The sequence below is a fragment of the Gymnoscopelus braueri genome, assembly GCF_963280865.1.
Source record: "Gymnoscopelus braueri genome assembly, chromosome: 10".
In the NCBI taxonomy this organism is placed as follows: Eukaryota; Metazoa; Chordata; class Actinopteri; order Myctophiformes; family Myctophidae; genus Gymnoscopelus; species Gymnoscopelus braueri.
Genome location: NC_137611.1, coordinates 38,274,175 through 38,293,642, shown reverse-complemented (window position 1 = coordinate 38,293,642; position 19,468 = coordinate 38,274,175). Strand labels below are relative to the sequence as shown.

At 40.2% G+C, this 19,468-nt stretch overlaps 1 protein-coding gene across 3 annotated transcripts in view; it reads right to left on the bottom strand.

The window, feature by feature from the left end:
* Positions 1-9,417: 9,417 nt before the first annotated feature.
* Positions 9,418-19,468, bottom strand: part of st6galnac3 (ST6 (alpha-N-acetyl-neuraminyl-2,3-beta-galactosyl-1,3)-N-acetylgalactosaminide alpha-2,6-sialyltransferase 3) — a gene marked incomplete at its 3' end in the record, with an annotated part of 59,619 nt that continues 49,568 nt past the window's right edge. For 2 of the 3 annotated variants that reach the window (XM_080439235.1, XM_080439234.1), the window contains exons 4-5: positions 16,791-16,898; positions 9,418-14,826 (exon numbers count right to left, since the gene is read on the bottom strand). In XM_080439235.1, the coding sequence (XP_080295361.1) occupies positions 14,637-14,826; positions 16,791-16,898 (298 nt within the window). Of the gene's footprint in view, positions 14,827-16,786; positions 16,899-19,468 lie in introns of those variants that run through there. The other variant, XM_080439236.1, reaches the window with a different exon arrangement.

Below are 19,468 nucleotides of genomic sequence, written 5' to 3'. Positions count from 1 at the left end.
GCAGGGCAGCCTCGTTTCTGGACTCGGCAAGCCAAGAGATTGGAGCCCGAGACTCCTATCAATAAATCTTTCTTTCTTTCTTTCTCAGCCAAGAGGCCTGCTGTCACCCTGTCTGGCAGACAAATGATTTGGCTGAATGACTAATGGCTAATTAACTTACTGACGATTGTTTATCTGACTTTGTGATATGATTGCATGCCAGTTTGCTAGCCTGCCCGTTGTGTGTCTGACTGTCCAACAGTAATGCTGGCATCTGCCGGTCCAAGCACAAGGCCAGCAGATGCCTCTGGCTATAGCTGCATGCTTTGGGTGCTCCACAGTGTTGGCAGAGTTGTACCCCTACAGCCACAATGGGCTAAACTAAATGCACTGTCTCATCATCCAGGCCCTGGGGGACTGTACTAGTCTTTTGAAGGGGCTTGGGATGAAGGATGGCAGAGCAGGTGATTTGCAAGCACTGCTGTGTGAGAGATGTATATGCTCCGAAATGCCTGTACTGTTATCTACTGTATGGCACACAGTAGAGGAAAACAACATGTTTTCAACTGATGGTCTGGACTGGTGGTCTGTGAAGGCATTGCATGTGGTTCCTGACCATGCTTTCAGTACTGAAGGAAAGTGAATCTTTTCTTTTCTTTTCTTTTCTTTTCTTTTCTTTTCTTTTCTTTTCTTTTCTTTTCTTTTCTTTTCTTTTGGAGAAGCTCAGACCATAACTGTTGGTGAAGAGACACATGTACAGTATGAAGCTTAGAGTACCCAGAGCTTACAGTAAAAGCAATGAAGTGTTTTTCCCCCTTTTTGCAACTACATATCTCTGTGAAAGTGTTATTATATCTACCATCTTCCATTATTCCACTCCAATTGGCTCTGATTGGCTTCCCAATTTGCAGGAGGGGCCCATCCCCTGTAGTTTTACAAAAATGCCACAAATCATGAATGCAGCATCCGATGCGGCCCAAATTTGAGAGAGAGGCTGGCTGGACTAACACTGACCTATTGTTCTTCTAACAATAAGCGTTATGGACACCAGGGGTGGGAAGTATTGAAATACATTACTTAAGTACATTACTTGAGATCACTTTAAAACAAATACTTGAATATTCTTTTTTTATTTTGATGAAAAACTTATGGCAAGGGTGTTGTATCCAAATACAATGTAATCTAATGACTTTTTACCTATTCAGCTCAGGTTGTTTCTATAGGCTTTCTGTGGCATAGTAGTTACATAGTAGTTACTCTTCTAGTAAGTGAGTGCATTAATTATGTAGTTTCAGAGAGTCAAAAGGTTCTGTAAAGATTGTGAAAACATGTTACTGTGTTACCATGGTACACAGTAACATGATAGCATGTTTCCATGACAGGTCACATCTACATACCAACAACAACACGTCGCATTCTGACAAGTTGTTGGCTTGTAGATGTGTTATTTTCGGCAAGCAACACCATTGTACGACGGTGTATAAATTAGGATTTAGTAGCCTTTCCAGACACGCTTCCACCTGTACAAACCCCATTCAACACTTACAAATCTAGCCAATCTTCCATCTTCATCCTAATACAAAACGCCTCATTTGACTGCGTTTGACTGCGTTAATGAAAAAAGGATGAAATGAAGAAAATGTGCGCTTGAATATATTAAACTGCCGCCCCTGTACCCCTCTGGGGGACTGTACCGCCCTCATTGAGAAAAATTACTTTAAAATAAGATTATTATTATTATTATTTTTGTCATCTTGCAAACCCCATTTTGTCACCCTAAAACAAAATGTCTTAGTTGTTTGTGTTAAATGGTTAAATCTCCATAGTCGCCAGTTTAATCCAATCAGGGGAAAGAACTCATTTATCAGCTTCAATTTTATAGTGTTCTGGTTCAAATGTTGGTATTTAATCACTTCCAATTTCAAATGTATATCCTGTGTATCCTTTATGAGTTCTCTCTCCTGGTTGGATGGAATTGGAATCCAACCTGAAAATGTATTTTCTGTTTATTAAAGAACTGGAGAGATGTGATCACGTGGAGACCCCTTTTACTGAACAAACACTATATAGCATTGATTACTATCAGAATATACAATAGAGCTATTTTACACTTATTTTAACAAACAAATATCACAGCAGCACTATCCAAGAAAAATGTGTAAAAGAGGAGGGCTGCAGCATTCTAATAGTCAGTGAAAGAGTAAAAAAAGAAGAAAAACCAAGGTACTCTTCAAAAATGTTCAAACGCTATAATGATAGACTAGCTCATCAATGAACAGATTAAAATCAATCCTACATGTTTGGGCCTAACATTGGCCTTCTTCAGGGCAAGCAAATATCACAGCACCTTTAAGCACATGTTTTGTTAACCTTGAGTATATGGGTGGAGGGGAGGGATGGGGAATATGAGAAAACTGTGAGGCACTGCACTGTGAGGCTTACCTATTCATGTTGATTACTGTACATTTTATTTTTATTGTCTCCGCCAGGCCGAAAGGCATGGCGAGAGAGTATGTTTTGCCCCCTGTCCGTCCGTCCGTGTGTCCGTCATTCTGTCTGTGTACAGCTAATCTCCGGCACCGTTGGCTTGCTCGCAGTGCAACTGTGCACACACACTCCCTGGATGCCACAGCAGAACCTCTGCCCCAAATTTTTCACATGGGCCTTTTATAGCGCCACCAGGAGGCCGATTTGTGCAAAACATACTTTTTGACAGCACTCCTACAGATTTTGTACAAAAATCCCGTAAATACACAGTATCTCTGTAGTCATTAAACAAAACGGATCTTTCAGTTTTTTCATATTCCATCCTGATTGGCTAAAAATGGCTTCCAAAGTTTGCAGGAGTGCTCCGTTTTGAACAAATCAGCCTCAAATCATGAACACAGCATGCAATTTCCTTGAAATTTTGCATGCATATTCCCACTATGCCGAGGAAGAAATGCCACTTGAAAATGTTCAAATCAGCCCCATGGTGGCGCTATAATAGGCCCATTCGTGTTTTTACCTATAACTGCACGATCTGTGTAAAACTTTGTAAGCCCACTCCCTAGAGGTCAAGGAAAAACCCTTGCCCTGCATTTTTCACATCTGCCTCTTATAGCGCCACCAGGAGGCCGACTTATGTAAAACACATTTTTGTATATTACTCCTTCCGATTTGATCCAAATTTCACACAAATCGGTACACATGATCTCTATAGTCATGTGATCAGGACGGATCTGTTTTCACATTCCATCCTGATTGGCTAAGATTGACATCTAAAGTTTGCAGTAGTGGCTTGTTTTGAACAAAATGCCGCAAATCATGAATGCAGCATCCGATTGCGGTCAAACTTTGCACGCACATTCACACTATGTTGAGGAGCAACATTAACATTAACATTGGCCTGTTATAGCGCCACCAGCAGGTCTAATTTAGCAAAACCATTTTTTTGAACAAAATGCCTCAAATCATGAATGCAGTGTCCGATTGCCGTGCAAGGCCTAAGAAGAAATGGCACCCTTTTCACATTGGCCTATTATAGCGCCACCAGGAGGCCACAATAACCTACCTGACCTGGCGGAGACCTGTGCTCCGAGGAGCACTTTTTCTAGTTTTTTATAAAACATTTGTTGGGAAGAATATTCACAGAGCTACATGGTACAATGATAGAGTCCCACTGTTGCCAAGCATCTGCAAGCCTTTTTATCACAGCCTTTTGCAGAGTCATGTATCCAGCAAGATGTGTGATTTGGTTGGACAGATCTAATTTTCGCGAGGCTTTTGAAAACCGCTCTGTCTCTGTAGTGTGAGATCTCCCCAGAAAGATCAGTGCCGCCTCAGAGGACAGGAGAGACAAGCAAGCTGCTCAACGGTACATGCTCAATTTCTAAAGGAAGAATAACTGTCTGCAGAACGCATGCTTGACAGCAGAACAATGCCTGCTTGGAATTTTAGTGCTTTGCTGTAGGGAAAAATGGAAAGTTGGTAGAATATTTCCACTCACAAGAAGCATTTCAGAATGCTTTGAGTGAGTTTGAGGTTTAACGTCGAAGAAAAGTCCACAGTCAATGAAAGTCATGTTGACTTCCCAACACGTGTCTGTAAGTTCAATGCTTCTCATCATTCTTAGAATGTTGGAGGCAATCCTTTTCTGATTGTGAGCACTAGGGTGCCAGTTGCCTATGGGCAAACCAACCAACTAATGAACAAAAAATCCATAGCCATAGACAAAACGTATAAGGAAAGTGTGCAACAGCCAAAGTAGAGGCAGAATGCGCAAAGCACACTAAAAGCAGCAGAGCGAGAGACCAGGACCACTGGCCCACAGACTTTGAAGACCTGCACACAGCTCATAAGCAAAGCACTCAACCTCAACTATTGGAACTGTTCACTAGTTTGTTTGTTTGTTTGTTTGTTTGTTTGTTTGTTTGTTTGTTTGTTTGTTTGATTGATTGATTGATTGATTGATTGATTGATTGATTGATTGATTGATTGACTGAATGATTGAATACTTTATTAGCCTGAAATGCAAACAGCACGGGGTACAGACATAAATTTGGGCTAAAAGGATAACACAAAAAAGTCCTGGGGACTTGTTTCCATTGTGGCCCTATGTATTCAATGCAATATCAACCTAGCATAAAAAATAACACCAAAATACAATATCATCAACAAATATAAAACACAGAGTAGAAAAAGGGGGGGGGGGGTGTAGGCAGTGAATGCCATCACCTTTTTCTATGGGAGAAGTGAGATTTACCTCCCCTTTGGCCTCCTGAAAGATGGATTTTCAGGCCTGTTTTGAAGGAAGCCAGTGATCCAAATTTTTTAAGGGATGGTGTCAGGGCATTCCACACTTTGGTGCAAACACATTGATTGCCAAGAACGAGTTAACTCGTTTTTACTCGTTTTTAAAATCCATCACTTGATTGCCAAGATCGAGTTAACTCGTTTTTAAGAAAAAACTATTTTTTCAAAAAAACAACAACAATTATTATTATTATTATTATTATTTTTTGACCCAAAGACCAAGGAGATATGATTAGTCGAAGATCTAAACTCCTATCCACTTCCTTGTTAACTTAAAACTTAAAAATGTTGTATCTCAGCTCCTGAGTACTTTTTTTTTTTTCAATGAAAAATCTCTGGCAATAAACTGCAAAAAATCTGAAATAACTCTGGCAAGAAACAGTTTGTTGTTACCAGATATGATCATAACTGTATGAACAAATAAAATGAAGTACAACAGTCCTGAGAATGAGGATACATGCTCAGTAAAGTCCCGAGGTTGTTCTGTACATTTGATGAGTTGACTACAGTATGAGTATATAATTAACAATGCATAAGGCAGTCTGCATAAACTCCAAAAAATGGGCGCTTGAGCGCTCATTGTTTCATTTCATACTGGAGGAAGATTACATTTATCAGGATCATAGTTGACAGTGCAGTCAATCACTTCTGTCTCCCATCACTCAAAATAAAGCTTCATCAGCATACAACAACTTTGGCCGATGTAGCTGAAGGTATATTTAAATATACTTTGAATATAGTGATTGATTGAGCTGAAGTAAAGTGAGGCTTTTCGGAGATAAGAATTCTTAAAGAGTTTCATCTACCATGAGGCTCAGCAGAAGATTTTAAATGCTGAAAGGTTGATTACATCAAGGCTAATAGGAGTGGGAGATATCATAAACAACTACATTAACTCTGATATCTTATGATAAATTAAGCTGCCTCGACTGTGTTAGATGCAAAAATAATAATTTCTGTATGTTATGAAGACTAAACTCAGAAAGTGCCAGGGACTACAACTAAAGCCTTCAAATGAGTAACTGTTTGCGTACTTAAGCTTACTTTGTTGTTGCTACCGTATATGCATTGATTGATCAGGGCTGAATGCTTTCCATTGCCTAACATAATGCAAGTTATTCTTTGGAATCTCATTTCTGGCAGGCTCGATATGCTTAGAAAAAACTATGTATATAGGAGGATGAGGAACTAGTTGATGAGGCGGGCATAATCAATAAAAACATGAGGCAATTAGTGTAACACTCATATTTCTTCAGGGAGGCGGATGTGGCGATCAAAGTAAAGTCTACTCACACACCAGACTTTAATGAGACACCATCATAGCTTCTGAGGGGCTGCTGTATTATGTACGTAGATGAAAAGATCCTTTACAAACTCAATAGGAGATGAAAAAGACAAACCAAGCACAATTTCTTCCTTGTACTTTCTAATGATGCAGATAATTAAAAGGAGGTAGTAGACGGAAAAGTGAAATTAGACTTCACTGATCGCCCTGGCGACAAGAACTCCTCACATAAGCTTCCTCCACTCATTTCTGCACCTCCTGCCAGGAACTATCAAGGGTCAGCATTTCTGGAGCATCCAGCCACTGTGAAACTGCTGAAGTACCCCAATTAATAAGCACTGGCAACATATGCACACAATGTGCCAAAGTGGACAGGACAGATTCAAAAGGCATGTCATCAAAGCTCATTTCATCCACAGTTTTTATAAATCATGCCAAGGAAGCATTATACATTTGGAGGATGAACATGAAAGGAAAATAAACACGAACAAACTCCCAATACTCTCCCAAAACACAGTGGGATATCTGTGTTTAAAAGAAGGTAAGGGTGTGCTTTTATTTGATATGTAGAATTACACATTTATGCCTACTTTATTATGACAGATATGATAATAGTAGTGGATAGCTTTAACTATAATTCAATTCACTTTAAATTATTACAAAACGAAAATGTGTATTTTAATAACGTTTCAGTATCACCACCATGAATCTATTTATCAGGAAAAGAATGTTATTCTTGAATCTGAACATTTTGTCATATGGTCTATGGAGGACATGAATTATGAGAAATACATGCCATCTCAGCATGTATTTATATTTGAATAAAATATATATTTTATACACATTTCTCCATTAAATGTCAGGCTCTGTCACAGACAAATATGTTAGTTTCCTAATGAATTTTCCTAATTAATTCACATGTCCCTGATTATATCTAACATGGTTTTATAATTCCTATAAGAAATATAATCAGTTCAATCATATTTTGAGTGGGTGGTAAGCACAAAATAATCACCAGGCACTAATATACAGTAGTTGTGTAAAAAACAACCTTTACATACGGTATATTTTTTTACAAAAACATAATGCTGGATATAAAAACCCAACTTTATCTACTCCGTTCAACAGATGAATTCATCAATAGTTTCTCAAATGATACATTTTATATCATAATATGGTCTGCTACGGCTATGGTGTCCTATGGTGCTTCCTTGTCTTCTATGGTGCTTCGCTTCCTATATTATTTATAACCATGCACCATATTCAGCACAAAAAAAGGTTTGAAACACTGGGCTAAATGTTAAGATTGCACACAAGACAAGGTTCAGGTTCAAGTGTTTATTAAAAACAAATTTGAATTGCAGAATACAAAATTGGACTGGATTTGTACAGATCACCGCCAAAGGGTTAGAACATTTTTGAGGTACAAGGAAGCAGCACACATTTAGCCTAACTACAAGCATAAAATGAGCACACATAAGAAAATGCATTTCTTTACAGTAAACCACAGCAAATAATGTAAACTTACGAGTGGCACAACAGAAGCATTTGCTCAGTTACTGCGAGTAAGTTTGGGGGAGGTGGGGGGGACTTTTATGGATAATTTATCCTCGCTGTGGCTTTATAAAAACAGAATCTGCAGAGCAAGAAGAATCACACACCAAGAGACCACCTTCAAAACAGGCCCATTTTTCAGAAGCTTTAATGCATCGCGTCTGCTTTGGGACAATTCACATCGTGCTACTTTCTTTCCTTTTGTATTTGTTGTATTTGTACTTTTTCTGCAGATAGATAAAGCAGAGACGGCGATAATGTAGGGAAGGCACAGGAGGAAATAAGCTTAATTTACATTTCATATATACAATAGTATAGGCTATAGTGTAGGAGGACTGGAGGAAGGCCCGACGGGGTTTCATACCCAGGCCAACAGTGCTGTGGCTGTGGAGCATTATGAACTATCACACCATCAATGGGCTTACATTGTTTCAACTAGTCATTTCTTTTGATAACAAGCGCATGTACTGTACTGTACAGTATACCGTGGCACTTTGTGTTAGTGCTAGAAAGTACCTACCACAAATGTGCTTTCTTTTCAAACTAAACACAGATACACGTACATGTTCAACTCATCTGTACACTACACATCATTCCTCAAGACAATACTTCAGTCATTTGAAAATGTGCAGTCCCAAGGCTGAGCATAATGCTACATATCGTTGCTGTCGGGCAGAAACCATATTTCAACTTTTAATGTTTTTTTTCCTCAATAAATCTATGTCCTACTTTGTCATACAAGAGTGTTGAAAAACGTTTTTTCAGTATGTTTAAAAAATATGAAAGTGAAGAGTGGTTAAGTGTGTCTGTGGGTTTCAAAAATATTGAACCAATGAAAGGTATTAAATAAACTATGACTAAATAACTACATTGGATCCATTGGAACAGAGATTCTGAAAAGTAATCTTCAAACTGTCCACCCGACATACAGTGACGATATGGTAGCACCATCTGTCCCTGGAAAGCACAAAATAATACTTCAACGTCAAAACATTTTGTAGCAACACAAAACACCAAAACTACAAGGTTGCAAAGCCCCGTTGACTATGTGTGGAACAGGACAGTTTGCCAGCAGTGAAATAAATGAACAAAAAGTCGTTAAAACAAGCAAACAAAAAGTTAAATATCGAGTGAAGGCAGAATCTAATTGAGGTCTTACTCCAGCCAATGATTGTTTTCTCCCAGGTAAGACGATTTGCTCAAATGTCCCCCCCTTAGCCATTATAGCTCCATTAGTTCTTCTATTGTTCTAAGCTTGTGGAGATTACAAAACTTACAAAAAATGACACGCATTGCAAGCAAGTATTGACTTTGAAGCCACGCCTGCAGCTACTCAGTTATTAGCTAATACATCAGCTTGTGTCATTTGACTGTCTATGACATTCATATGCATGATTAAAGAGCTTGGTTATTCGATACGACTCTTGTACTCTGCGGTCGATAGAATAATTGTATGTGGTACAGGCCTGTTGGGATGTCTGATATAGGCTGTTTGTTTTCCACTGTGTGCACAGTGCTATTGTATGTACAGTACTGACTGGGCAGTGCAGTTGGTCCCTGGTCTCTTTGTTATTAAAGATGATATACTACAACCCCCTACCCATAAGGGGAAATCATTTTGATAGGTGGTCAACTCAGGTAGACAACATCTCCAACAAACAATTAATTTAGCTGAGAGAAATGGGTAAATATTACCATCAGTCAGCTCCAATTTTCTTTTACAGTCTTTTATTTGCCTCTGCTGCCTTGCTGTCCCTCCACCCCACCTCACCCCACCCCCGCCACCAAGGGAACTGCATGGCAGTTAGTAAGTAGTGTTTCTAAATGAGAGTGACGTGTTATACAATTAAAATAAACAATGGCCAGCGTCACCTAGAGTGAGTGGTGGAGCTGAAAATGTGATCCCAACAATGAAATGTCCAAATGAGACGGGCTCAGCCTGCCAAACCCATCTTAATTTTTTATCTTGATGCTTTATTCATTACTATGCCATAGAGCCCATGAACTGTGATTGCATTACTGTTTCATAGTCCTGTTTCTAGGCAGGGGGGAAGGGGTCCATAAAAAGCTCCTTTAAGCCACCCTTACACGTCAGAAAAAACACTTCCCAGAATTCTCTAAGCTCAGCGTATTTCGACTCCATCACTGATGTATAAAAAAAATCTCATGTGATTTCCAATTTGAGAGGCTTGGCTGTACACCTTATTTTTACGAACACAGCTGAACAATTCTCTTCTGCTTTTGGGGACACTCCTTGCTCTGCTTTTCAGATGGCGCTAAATCACCTAATCAGGTGAAGGCATTGTCATTTTCTTATTTCTTTCCCCATACAGAATACAGACAACACAAAAAACACAGAGGAAGAAAAAAAGGGAAATACAATCCATTTTAAGGATTGAGTCAGAGAAATAAAAACAAACACAAAACAGCAAATAACAAAATTACATTATATTACATTAATTACAATATTCTTCAAGAAATGTACATTTGAGAATAGCAATTTAAACCATGCAGTAAAAAAAAGCTGCAGTGATCCATGCAGCATATTGAGGATCTTATTTTGTACATTTCCATCAAAAACACCCTTCCATTGTCCATATGGCAACCTTCAATTCATGTTACATTCTATATACCTTAACAATGTGTAAGGTTACTCAAGAATTACCCATCGACAAAACATGCAGCACAAGGACACTTGGCGCCAAAAACTATAGTGCGGCTTCGCCGTGACAAAGACTTGAGACTCTTAGACGTCAATCTTTTTTACAGCACAAGAGAGCACTTGATTTGCTCGACAAAATGGCAAACAATAACTGCAACACATACAGGAGTGGATGGGTGATGCGCTACATAGTACGAACCGTGGGGATTTCAACAGGGAGACTCAGTGACACAGTTCTTTTTTCAAGATGAACTATCACCTCTAGAATGGACGGTAATTATCTCTATCGATCACAGCAGGAAATTGTGCTGAAATTATGAGATTATCTTAATGGTGCAGGATATTGAAATTCACAGCTTGGTTCTGCTAGCCTCCCCACCCACACATCTTCATCAGAATTTAGGGAGCTCTGTCTAGGAGCAGAAAGCAGAGCCTCACATTTTTTTGTGTGACAGTTCTGTTCCACAAGCTGTCCAGAAGACGCACCAGTAGGGCTGGGCGATATTCAAATTAATATCACAATTATTTCAAACTTTTGCGTCGATTACAATTAATAAACGATTATAATTTGTTTTAAATAGTGAAAATAACAGATCTACAAGCTCACACAATGCGACGAGTTTGAGATCGGATTTGTAGATCGGCTGAGTTGAGTTATTAGATCGGCTATTTTCACTATTCTTGTGCACAACCATTGTAAAACAAAGTGCAGTCTAATACATTTTCTGTGTGGATTCGTTGATATAAGAAATTAAAAACAATATAAAAACAAGAAAACCTTCTACTTGATTATTTGATTAATCTACATGAGCAAGATTAGGGCGATTATTGGTTCCTAATGTCAGTTTCGATTTTCTGTTAATTGCCCAGCCCTACCTCACCAGCACAAGCGCTGCTACTTGTTTCTTTCATTTGGATATTACACTATATTATACAGTACTGTATACAGCACAGTAGATCTGGAGATAAGACATATGTGATATTTTAAACCATTACTGACTACATTACAGTCAGAACAGAAAAAAAATTGAGAGGAAAACGAAATGACAAGCATAAAACCCAGTTAGTCCCTCCAAAAAATAATGCTACACAGCAAAATCCGGAGTGTTAAAAATGGCCGTTGTCTTTTTTTATATACACTCAGAGTTAAATTTAACACAGTGGGTTTTGCAGTGAGGGGACTGCAGTGCTCATACTGTGTAGGTTCAAGCCATGTATCAGTTCAAGGGTTTGATTTTAAGCTCAAATGCTTTGTACATAATGGGTCACAAACAACTGGTTTTGAAAAACACTTAATCTAGATCAGTTATTCTCAACCGTTTTAATTCAAGGCCAACCGGGTTGAAATGCATTAGGCCACAGACCTTCATGTGATATTTATATATTTTTTAAATCTGGGACACCAATTTACACTGTAAAATCATCAGTATTCATTTAACTAAGATTTTAACTTCCAGTTTGATATGCATTAGATACAGTACGGACCTCCATCTGTAAAATCCTCAGTGTTACTTTAACTGTAACCAAATAGACCTTTACGGGTCTGTTTGGTTACATTTGTACGCTCTCTGGGTTACAAACCCGTAAGGGTCCATCTGGTTCCTAACTATCAATCTTTTACCTGGGGCAACCCCTGGAACCCCGTGAAGGTCCCCTGGGGGTCCCCGGACCCCACATTGAGAACCGCTGATCTAGATGATTGAACCAAACATGGAATTGGGCACCAAATGAATGAAAACAGAGCTGCCAGATGACGACACAATCACAGGCTATAGAAATGCTTAAAGATGTACAGTACATTGATCATATAAAACATGATAAATCAACATACAGTATAGCTTTAGCGTCTGTACTGTAAGCAAACAAGAACTAAATCCTTTTTAAAGTACCTTTTCTCATGTAATGGACCAGAAAATTGGCCACAGACCCCCATCTGAAAATATTTTGTGCCAGGGACCCCCATACTAGATTTGTGTTGTTAGAATGTTTCAAAAATATTATTATTATTATATTTTAAAAATCAAGTTATATATTTTTTCCGTGCCGATCTACAGTACAAGCTCACAGCGTGTTTGCATCGGGACACGTTGTGAGCTTGTAGATCGGCTATTTTCAATTAGCCAATGTAAAGGGTTAAAGTGGTTAAACAGATTTCGATGCTACATTAACTCATTTTGCTGGGGACCCCCTCACAGACCCCTGGGGGTCCCCGAACCCCACTTTGAGAACCACTGTTCTAACCCATTCAATCCGGGAAAGCATCTGTGTCATTTTAGATTTCTTTGGCTATTCAAAAATAGCAGATATACAAGCTCATAGTGCGGCACGAGTGCAGCGCTACAAGCTTGTAGATCTGCTATTTTTGGGAAAAAACGTGAAAATGTGTGCAAATCTTTGAATATACATTATATTCTTTACTCAAATCTTTGCTTCTGGGGGTCCCTGGAACAACATATTTTGAGATTGAAATTGTTGCTGTCTCCTATTGAATAGGACACAGCAACAATGTCATCATGTGTTGGTTGCTGAGGAGTAAGCATACAGTAGAGTACAAAGCCTGAGTGAAAATTCAGACTCAGTATTACAGTGCTGTGGGGCCCGTTGCATCAGGCTGCTTAAATTAGAACCCCTCAGAACCAGCCCACCGTTTCTCCACTCTGGGCCCTGACCAGGAGACTAATCACAGCCCTGGGAGGGAAGCTGTGGCCACGCAGTCAGCCCAGTCTGCAGCCCTCCGTCAACGCTACAATATTGGCTGCCATCCAACGCGGTTCAGCACCTCATCGATTATTTTTTTCAGAGCCGCAGTCTTCAAAGGGCTGCATTTAAAGGTAATAGCATGAACTATGAGGACACGCTTGTCATGTCTGAAGAGAAATAGGAAGATATGTACGCATACAGTAGACACTGCATGTGTTACAGTATGACACAGTGATATTCTACACACAGAGGCATAAACGTGGATGAGAAAATGAGCCAGAGAGAGCGAGGGAGAAAACCGACTCACGAATATACTGTACACAGTCTATACACGATGAGCGGTTGACTATATCGCAGGCACAAATGATAATAGCACACATTAACTTCAAACGGCTTTACTGCACACATTAAAATTTCCCTCTCGCCACGGGGTCATAAGTGACTCAACTCTGTCCGTGAGGACAGAATATTTAATTGCACATTGCTTTATGTGCTGTGATGCTCACATTGTCAAAGAATGGCACATGATAAGAGCGTCAATAATTTTCTCTCTCTCTCTCTCTCTCTCTCTCTCTCTCTCTCTCTCTCTCTCTCTCTCTCTCTCTCTCTCTCTCTCTCTCTCTCTCTCTCTCTCTCTCTCTCTCTCTCTCTCTCTCTCTCTCTGTGCTTTAGAATAAATTACCAACCAGATACACAGGACATCCAGCCAATGGTGGAACATATCAACAATACTGTAACTCAAATTCACAGCATTAAATGAAAATAATATAATTATAATCAAAAGAAACAAAAAAGGAAACATCAGATTGTATTACAATGAATGCACAAATATAGTGTAGCAAAAAAATAAAAATAAAGAGAAGATAATATATAGAAATAAAAATGGCAAAAAGTGCCCTTGACTGGGAAACCCCTTTGAATCCGGACTCGGACTGACCTGTGAAAAATCTTGTAATCGAATCTGACAGAGCATCTGCCTTCAGTCATCCCTCCAGTTGAAAATGAACCAAAGGATACTTATTATGCACTGAATAGAGTCTGACAGGAGGATACGCAGACAGAGGAATGCGTAGCAGAGCCAGTCCACCACCACTGCCAACGTGACTATCCCCACAGTTTGGCTGAAGTTTCCTCTAACAAATGTTTGTCTGAGTTCTTTTTGATCTACTGTGCTTGCAGACGTGTGTGGAGGCTTTGGAGGTCACTTTAAGTTGGAGGACGGCTGTTGTTTTCTTTATGTTTTTTCTGCACTTCTGTGGTCTGCATTACAACCATCTTCTGCTTGACTTATGGTGCAGCAGATTGTTCGAGTTGTTTCATCTGCTCCCTCTTTCACAGTAAAACAGAGTGCCTTATATATTCTTGAATTCAGCAGAGGAAGCTAAAATGTCCAACAATCTATAGGTTCCTCATGATCGTCCTCACCGAGTGGTCATAAACAGAACTCTGGATTGCATGTGCATCGAGGACAACAATCAACCAGCCGGGACTAGCAATGCGCAACTGAACAATTCTATGCATTATACCGTAGATATGTCTTGGGACTTGTGAGGATATGAACATTAGCGTGTAAGCTATAAGGAAAATGTGCTTCATGTCTTTACATGAGATTGCCTCGTCCCTGGATAGCAAAGTGCCAGTGCCAACCTGTTCCAGCCAAGGTCATGACAGCTGCCAGGACGGATTGAAGAACTTGATGGCATGTGTCTTGGCCCATTTGGCAAAGACCGCCTTTTCTGTGATGAAGCGGTGGCCACCGTAGGGGGCGCTCTCATGAAGCGTGTACTCAGCACACTCATCCCGGCTGCCTGCCTCGTAGTAGTGGTATGGCACCTTTCTGTAACCACCCGTCCTGATCAGGAGCGAGAGAGAGTGGAAGAGAGAGGGAAAGAGAGACTGGTTAAGTGAATTGAAAATGTGCATCTTAGTTGACAATTAGTTGTGTTGTCTCCTGAACACAGATTTTCCCCTGGGAGTATGGTAGAACTACAATCTAAGTTACAATGGCAGTGTTACATGCCTTACCTAAGGGAAACTCTAAGTCTGAGGTAGTTGTTGAGAGAGTGGAGTGTTTCTCATTCACATTCTCAGCCCATAATTTCCCCACTGGTTCTGAAATCCAAAGAGGGGAACCGCAGGGCCTCTTCTTCTCCGACTACTGGAGTACCATCGCCCCACACTGGTCGTGTGAGAGAGAGGCTTACCTGTGGAATCTATGGCCCTTTTTCGAGCGTGCGAGAGGGAATGATATGGGGCAGAACCGTAAACCCGCTCCACTGCAGACACTAATAACAAGTGACAGCTTTACAAGAAGTGGACTTGTGTAACAAGTTTTATTAGAGGATTGAACAAACTAGGAGAGAGGAAGAAACAGCAATCATAATACCCAGCCGGTGTGTCCACCACGGCGAACGCACGCACAAAGACAGTGGCCGGCTGCCAGTGTAACGCATGGCCCCTGCAGCAGCGGGGCATCTCTCGGTACCTGTCTTCTTGTCTTGTGTGTCACACAGTGGCACGCACCCATATCACCGCTAACAAATGCATTCAATTTCACCGCCTCTGCGGTGCCTGTTGAATCTCGATTACTGCGCAAAGTGAGCTAAATTGTGACTGCAGCCTTAGAGCATGAAAGGGCAAAGAGATGACCTTCATGCCATGCAGGCGCAGCCCCAAAAGTGTGCTCTCCGCCACCTTCTGTAAACCGTCTACTCCGAAACATGATATGATGTTGTCTCTCACTAGACCAAAGTCAATGAGTGAGTAAGAGAAACAGAGCTAGCGAGAGAGAGCGTGTCTTCAATATTGACTATATAAATCTCCAACGCCACCATGCTGTTATTAGTAACACTCATCCTTATGATCTCAAGCTGTTTTTTTAAAACCTCTCTCTCTTCATCACTCCATAATATGTAAAGTATTTGATTCAGAGTGTGGGTGGGTGTAGAGAACTAGAGGTGGAATTGTGAGAGTAGGGGAAGCGACGGCGAGCCGGCTTCGATTATGGAGACCTAATATGAATGAGCAACCATGCCCTGAGCAACAACATCTTGTTTGTCACCCTCCCACAGCCAGACAGTAATCACACACCCTAGAGTCAATGAGAAGATTCCAGCGCCAAAATACAAATAAACCTTTAAAGGGCAGAGAAATGGGGGTCCTGAGGTCCAACTCCCCAGCATGCGAGGGACAGCCTGCTCTGGCAACCTGCTGGGCATTCTACACAGCGAAAAGTAATGGTATTTGCAGCACAGGGGTCCCAATATGGATTTCTGCGTCGAAATACAGCCATTCAATTCAAACTGTGGCACTGAAAATGTATTCAAACTGCAGTAGGACATGGGCATGGGAGGGCGTGGTCAGCTGTTGTGCAGTGCATGTGAATTGACTTTTCTACGTTTTGCAGGGGAGGGATATATATTTCATTGCCCTATGGTTGCTGTCGGGTGGAAACCTTGTATGTCCAAAAACAAAAATGTAAAAGAAAATGTTCAAAACGATCCAATGTAGTTATTATTTAGTCACAAGCTCTTCTTAATACTTTGACTGGTTACATTTTTATGAAGCCCGCAGCTAGAATGAATAACTTTGAGTTTCACTTTCAAAAGTTTTCAAAAATAGCAGATCTACAAGCTCGCAATGTGTCGCATCGCAGTGCATTGTGAGCTTGCAGATCAGCTATTTTTTGTACTTTTGTGTGACAGAGTTGCATGACGAAGTAGGGCATTCATTTATGGGGGGAAAAAAAACATACGTTGAAATATGGAGATACAAGGTTTCTGACCGACAGCAACGTTATTCTAGTTGGTGTCTTACTTGCAGTAGGTGTCATTGATCATGCCGTAGATGTGGATCTCCTTGCACATGTCCATGGCTAAGATGAGTGTGAACCAGCCGGTGCTGAGGTAGGAGCCCGATTGGATCCTAAAAGTAAAACAAGATGAAGACAGATGTTATTGTATGTGTTAGGGCTGGGCAATCGATCAAAAAGATATCAAAAACCGATATTTGGAACCGACTTAATCTTGCTTATGTAGGTTAATCAAATAGTGTAGGCCTTTTCTTTTTCTGCATACATCAGCGAATCGGCACAAACACATTTTATAGATTCATAAATCTCATAAATCATTGTAAAATCATATTATACTGCAGTGTAAAGTGTAAAATGTTTTCTTTTAATAATTGTTCATTAATCGTAATCAAGGCAAAAGTTTGAAATAATTGTGATATTGATTTGAAGTTATATCGCCCAACCCTAGTATGTATGCATTTGCATAGAAAAATGTGGTGCACCCTACTTTTTGACATTTTCTAACTAACTCTCTTATATCTTTATCTCACACTGTTCTATTAGACACAATTGTTCTTAGATACAATAACATGTATTAATACATCACTCCATACAATAGATCTCTTTACCGTTCAAGTTCATAACTGTCTTTTCAATATCTTACTGTACATCTAGTGACAGGGTGTCTTACGTACCAGTGTCTGTTATGCTTGTCTGTGCAAAGCCAAGGACCTCAATGGAAATAACTCTTTGACGCTATTGTGTTTTTTTTTATCCTTGACGTGTTATTTCAGTGAAAAGCACGTATTTCATGTACTTCCAATTAAATCAAATCAAATCAGGGCTCTTGAACTCTGCACTCCTTACCTTGATTATTGTAAAGCAAGCAATCTCATAGTGTAAGTGTATTGTGCTGTTGCACTCAGGTTTGAAGCAGCTCTATTGAATACCTAAGTTGCATATAAAGTACAATATGAGCCCATAGTCTGTTTTAATTTTCCAGAAGAGTGACATGAATTAATAGTGCCTAAAAATGCAGTATCTCTTTATTTTAAGTACAGAGCGTTGTGTATATAATAACTATATCAACATAGAAAGTAGAGGTTGTATGCCCCTTGGTGAGGCAAAGCATTTGTACAACTGCAAAAAACACCTCTCACATGGTTTTTATGTTTGAGAGATGCAATTAACTGTGATCTAGAACTAGAACTGCAAAGGTCATGAATGGGGGTGGTTTCATTAAAGCAATTTTGGGGGAAATGTCATTGTTAATTGCACACATGTAAGTGTAGCGCACTAGTGTATTGTTCTTACACATACCAACTCATACCCACAAATGCGGACACGCTGGCACACACACACACACACACACACACACACACACACACACACACACACACACACACACACACACACACACACACACACACACACACACACACACACACACACACACACACACACACACACACACAGACGGCCTTTGAAAACAACAACTGGATAGCTTCCCCAGGCTAAATGTACAAATAATTGTGTGAGGGGGCGTCCGGGTGGAGCAGGGGTAAAGTTCCTGTCCACCAGTGCGGAGAATAGAGGTTTAAATCCTTCATGGTGCCTCCAGCTTGGCCGGGCGCTCCAACCGAACCCAATTGGAGGCGTGTTTGTATGTGGGTGGGAAGTCGTTGTAAGTTGCACTACCGACTCCTACAGGTTGTTTCGGGTGTCTGTTCACACGCAGTGGAACCGGGAAGGATAGTATGTTCCTCTAAACTGGTCTTTGCAAGCCTAAAATGATTTTTCTGTCAACAGTCAAGAATAAAACACAAATAAAAGGTTAGAATAGGCTATATTTTGATATGCTAACATTTTGCATTTCTCAATGTGCCATTCTGCATAATGTGCTGTGGATAAAGTTAATGTAGGCTATGTCGTGGGTTGACAGGAGTAATGTAGTCCTAAATTACATGATTGGTTTGTTGACTAGGGTAATGTACTATCGGCTGGTTGACTGTAAACCTGCTGGTTAGATGATGAGGTCATAGGCCTACTGGTTGATTGGCTGGGCTAGTAGTATGCCGTGTTGTTATTTGTGTTAGATTTAAAGAACTACTTAGTGGGGTCAGTTGTCCCCCATCAATGATGCATATTTACCACTTCCGCCATAATCTCTCTGTGTTTATAGGAATAAACACAGAAGCACCCGGGAGGAAGTGGACTAAGAAAGGGGAGGAGCCAAACCGAGTTCCTGTTTCTACACAAAAAGGAGGTGGTGCCCCCAGAGGCAAAAACAAAGTGGAAAAAAATCTATTTTTCCTTTTTTTACCAAATGGGTTCCCAGTTTGCTTCCGCCAATATGACTCAATAGACTGTAAGTTCGTAGTTTATTTCTCGCCGTAACAGTTTTCACAAACATATTTTCGTGGACAGTTTAAGTGGAATAGGAAAAAAAGTATGACCAGGCAACCACATTTTTGTTTTCCTGCTACAATACTTCTAGGTTATAAGGGGTCGGTCACCCCAGTGTGATGAACGAACAACAAACAAACAAACAAACCATAAAACTGTCAAGTTTTGTCACCATAAATGAGAGAAAACAATTGGCTTGAATTGAAGAAGCACCACAGGGACTAACTAGGGAGTTATTCAGACTGGGCCCTAAGCTACAGTATGTTTTCTTCGGTTCAGCCCACTTAGCCAGCCCAGT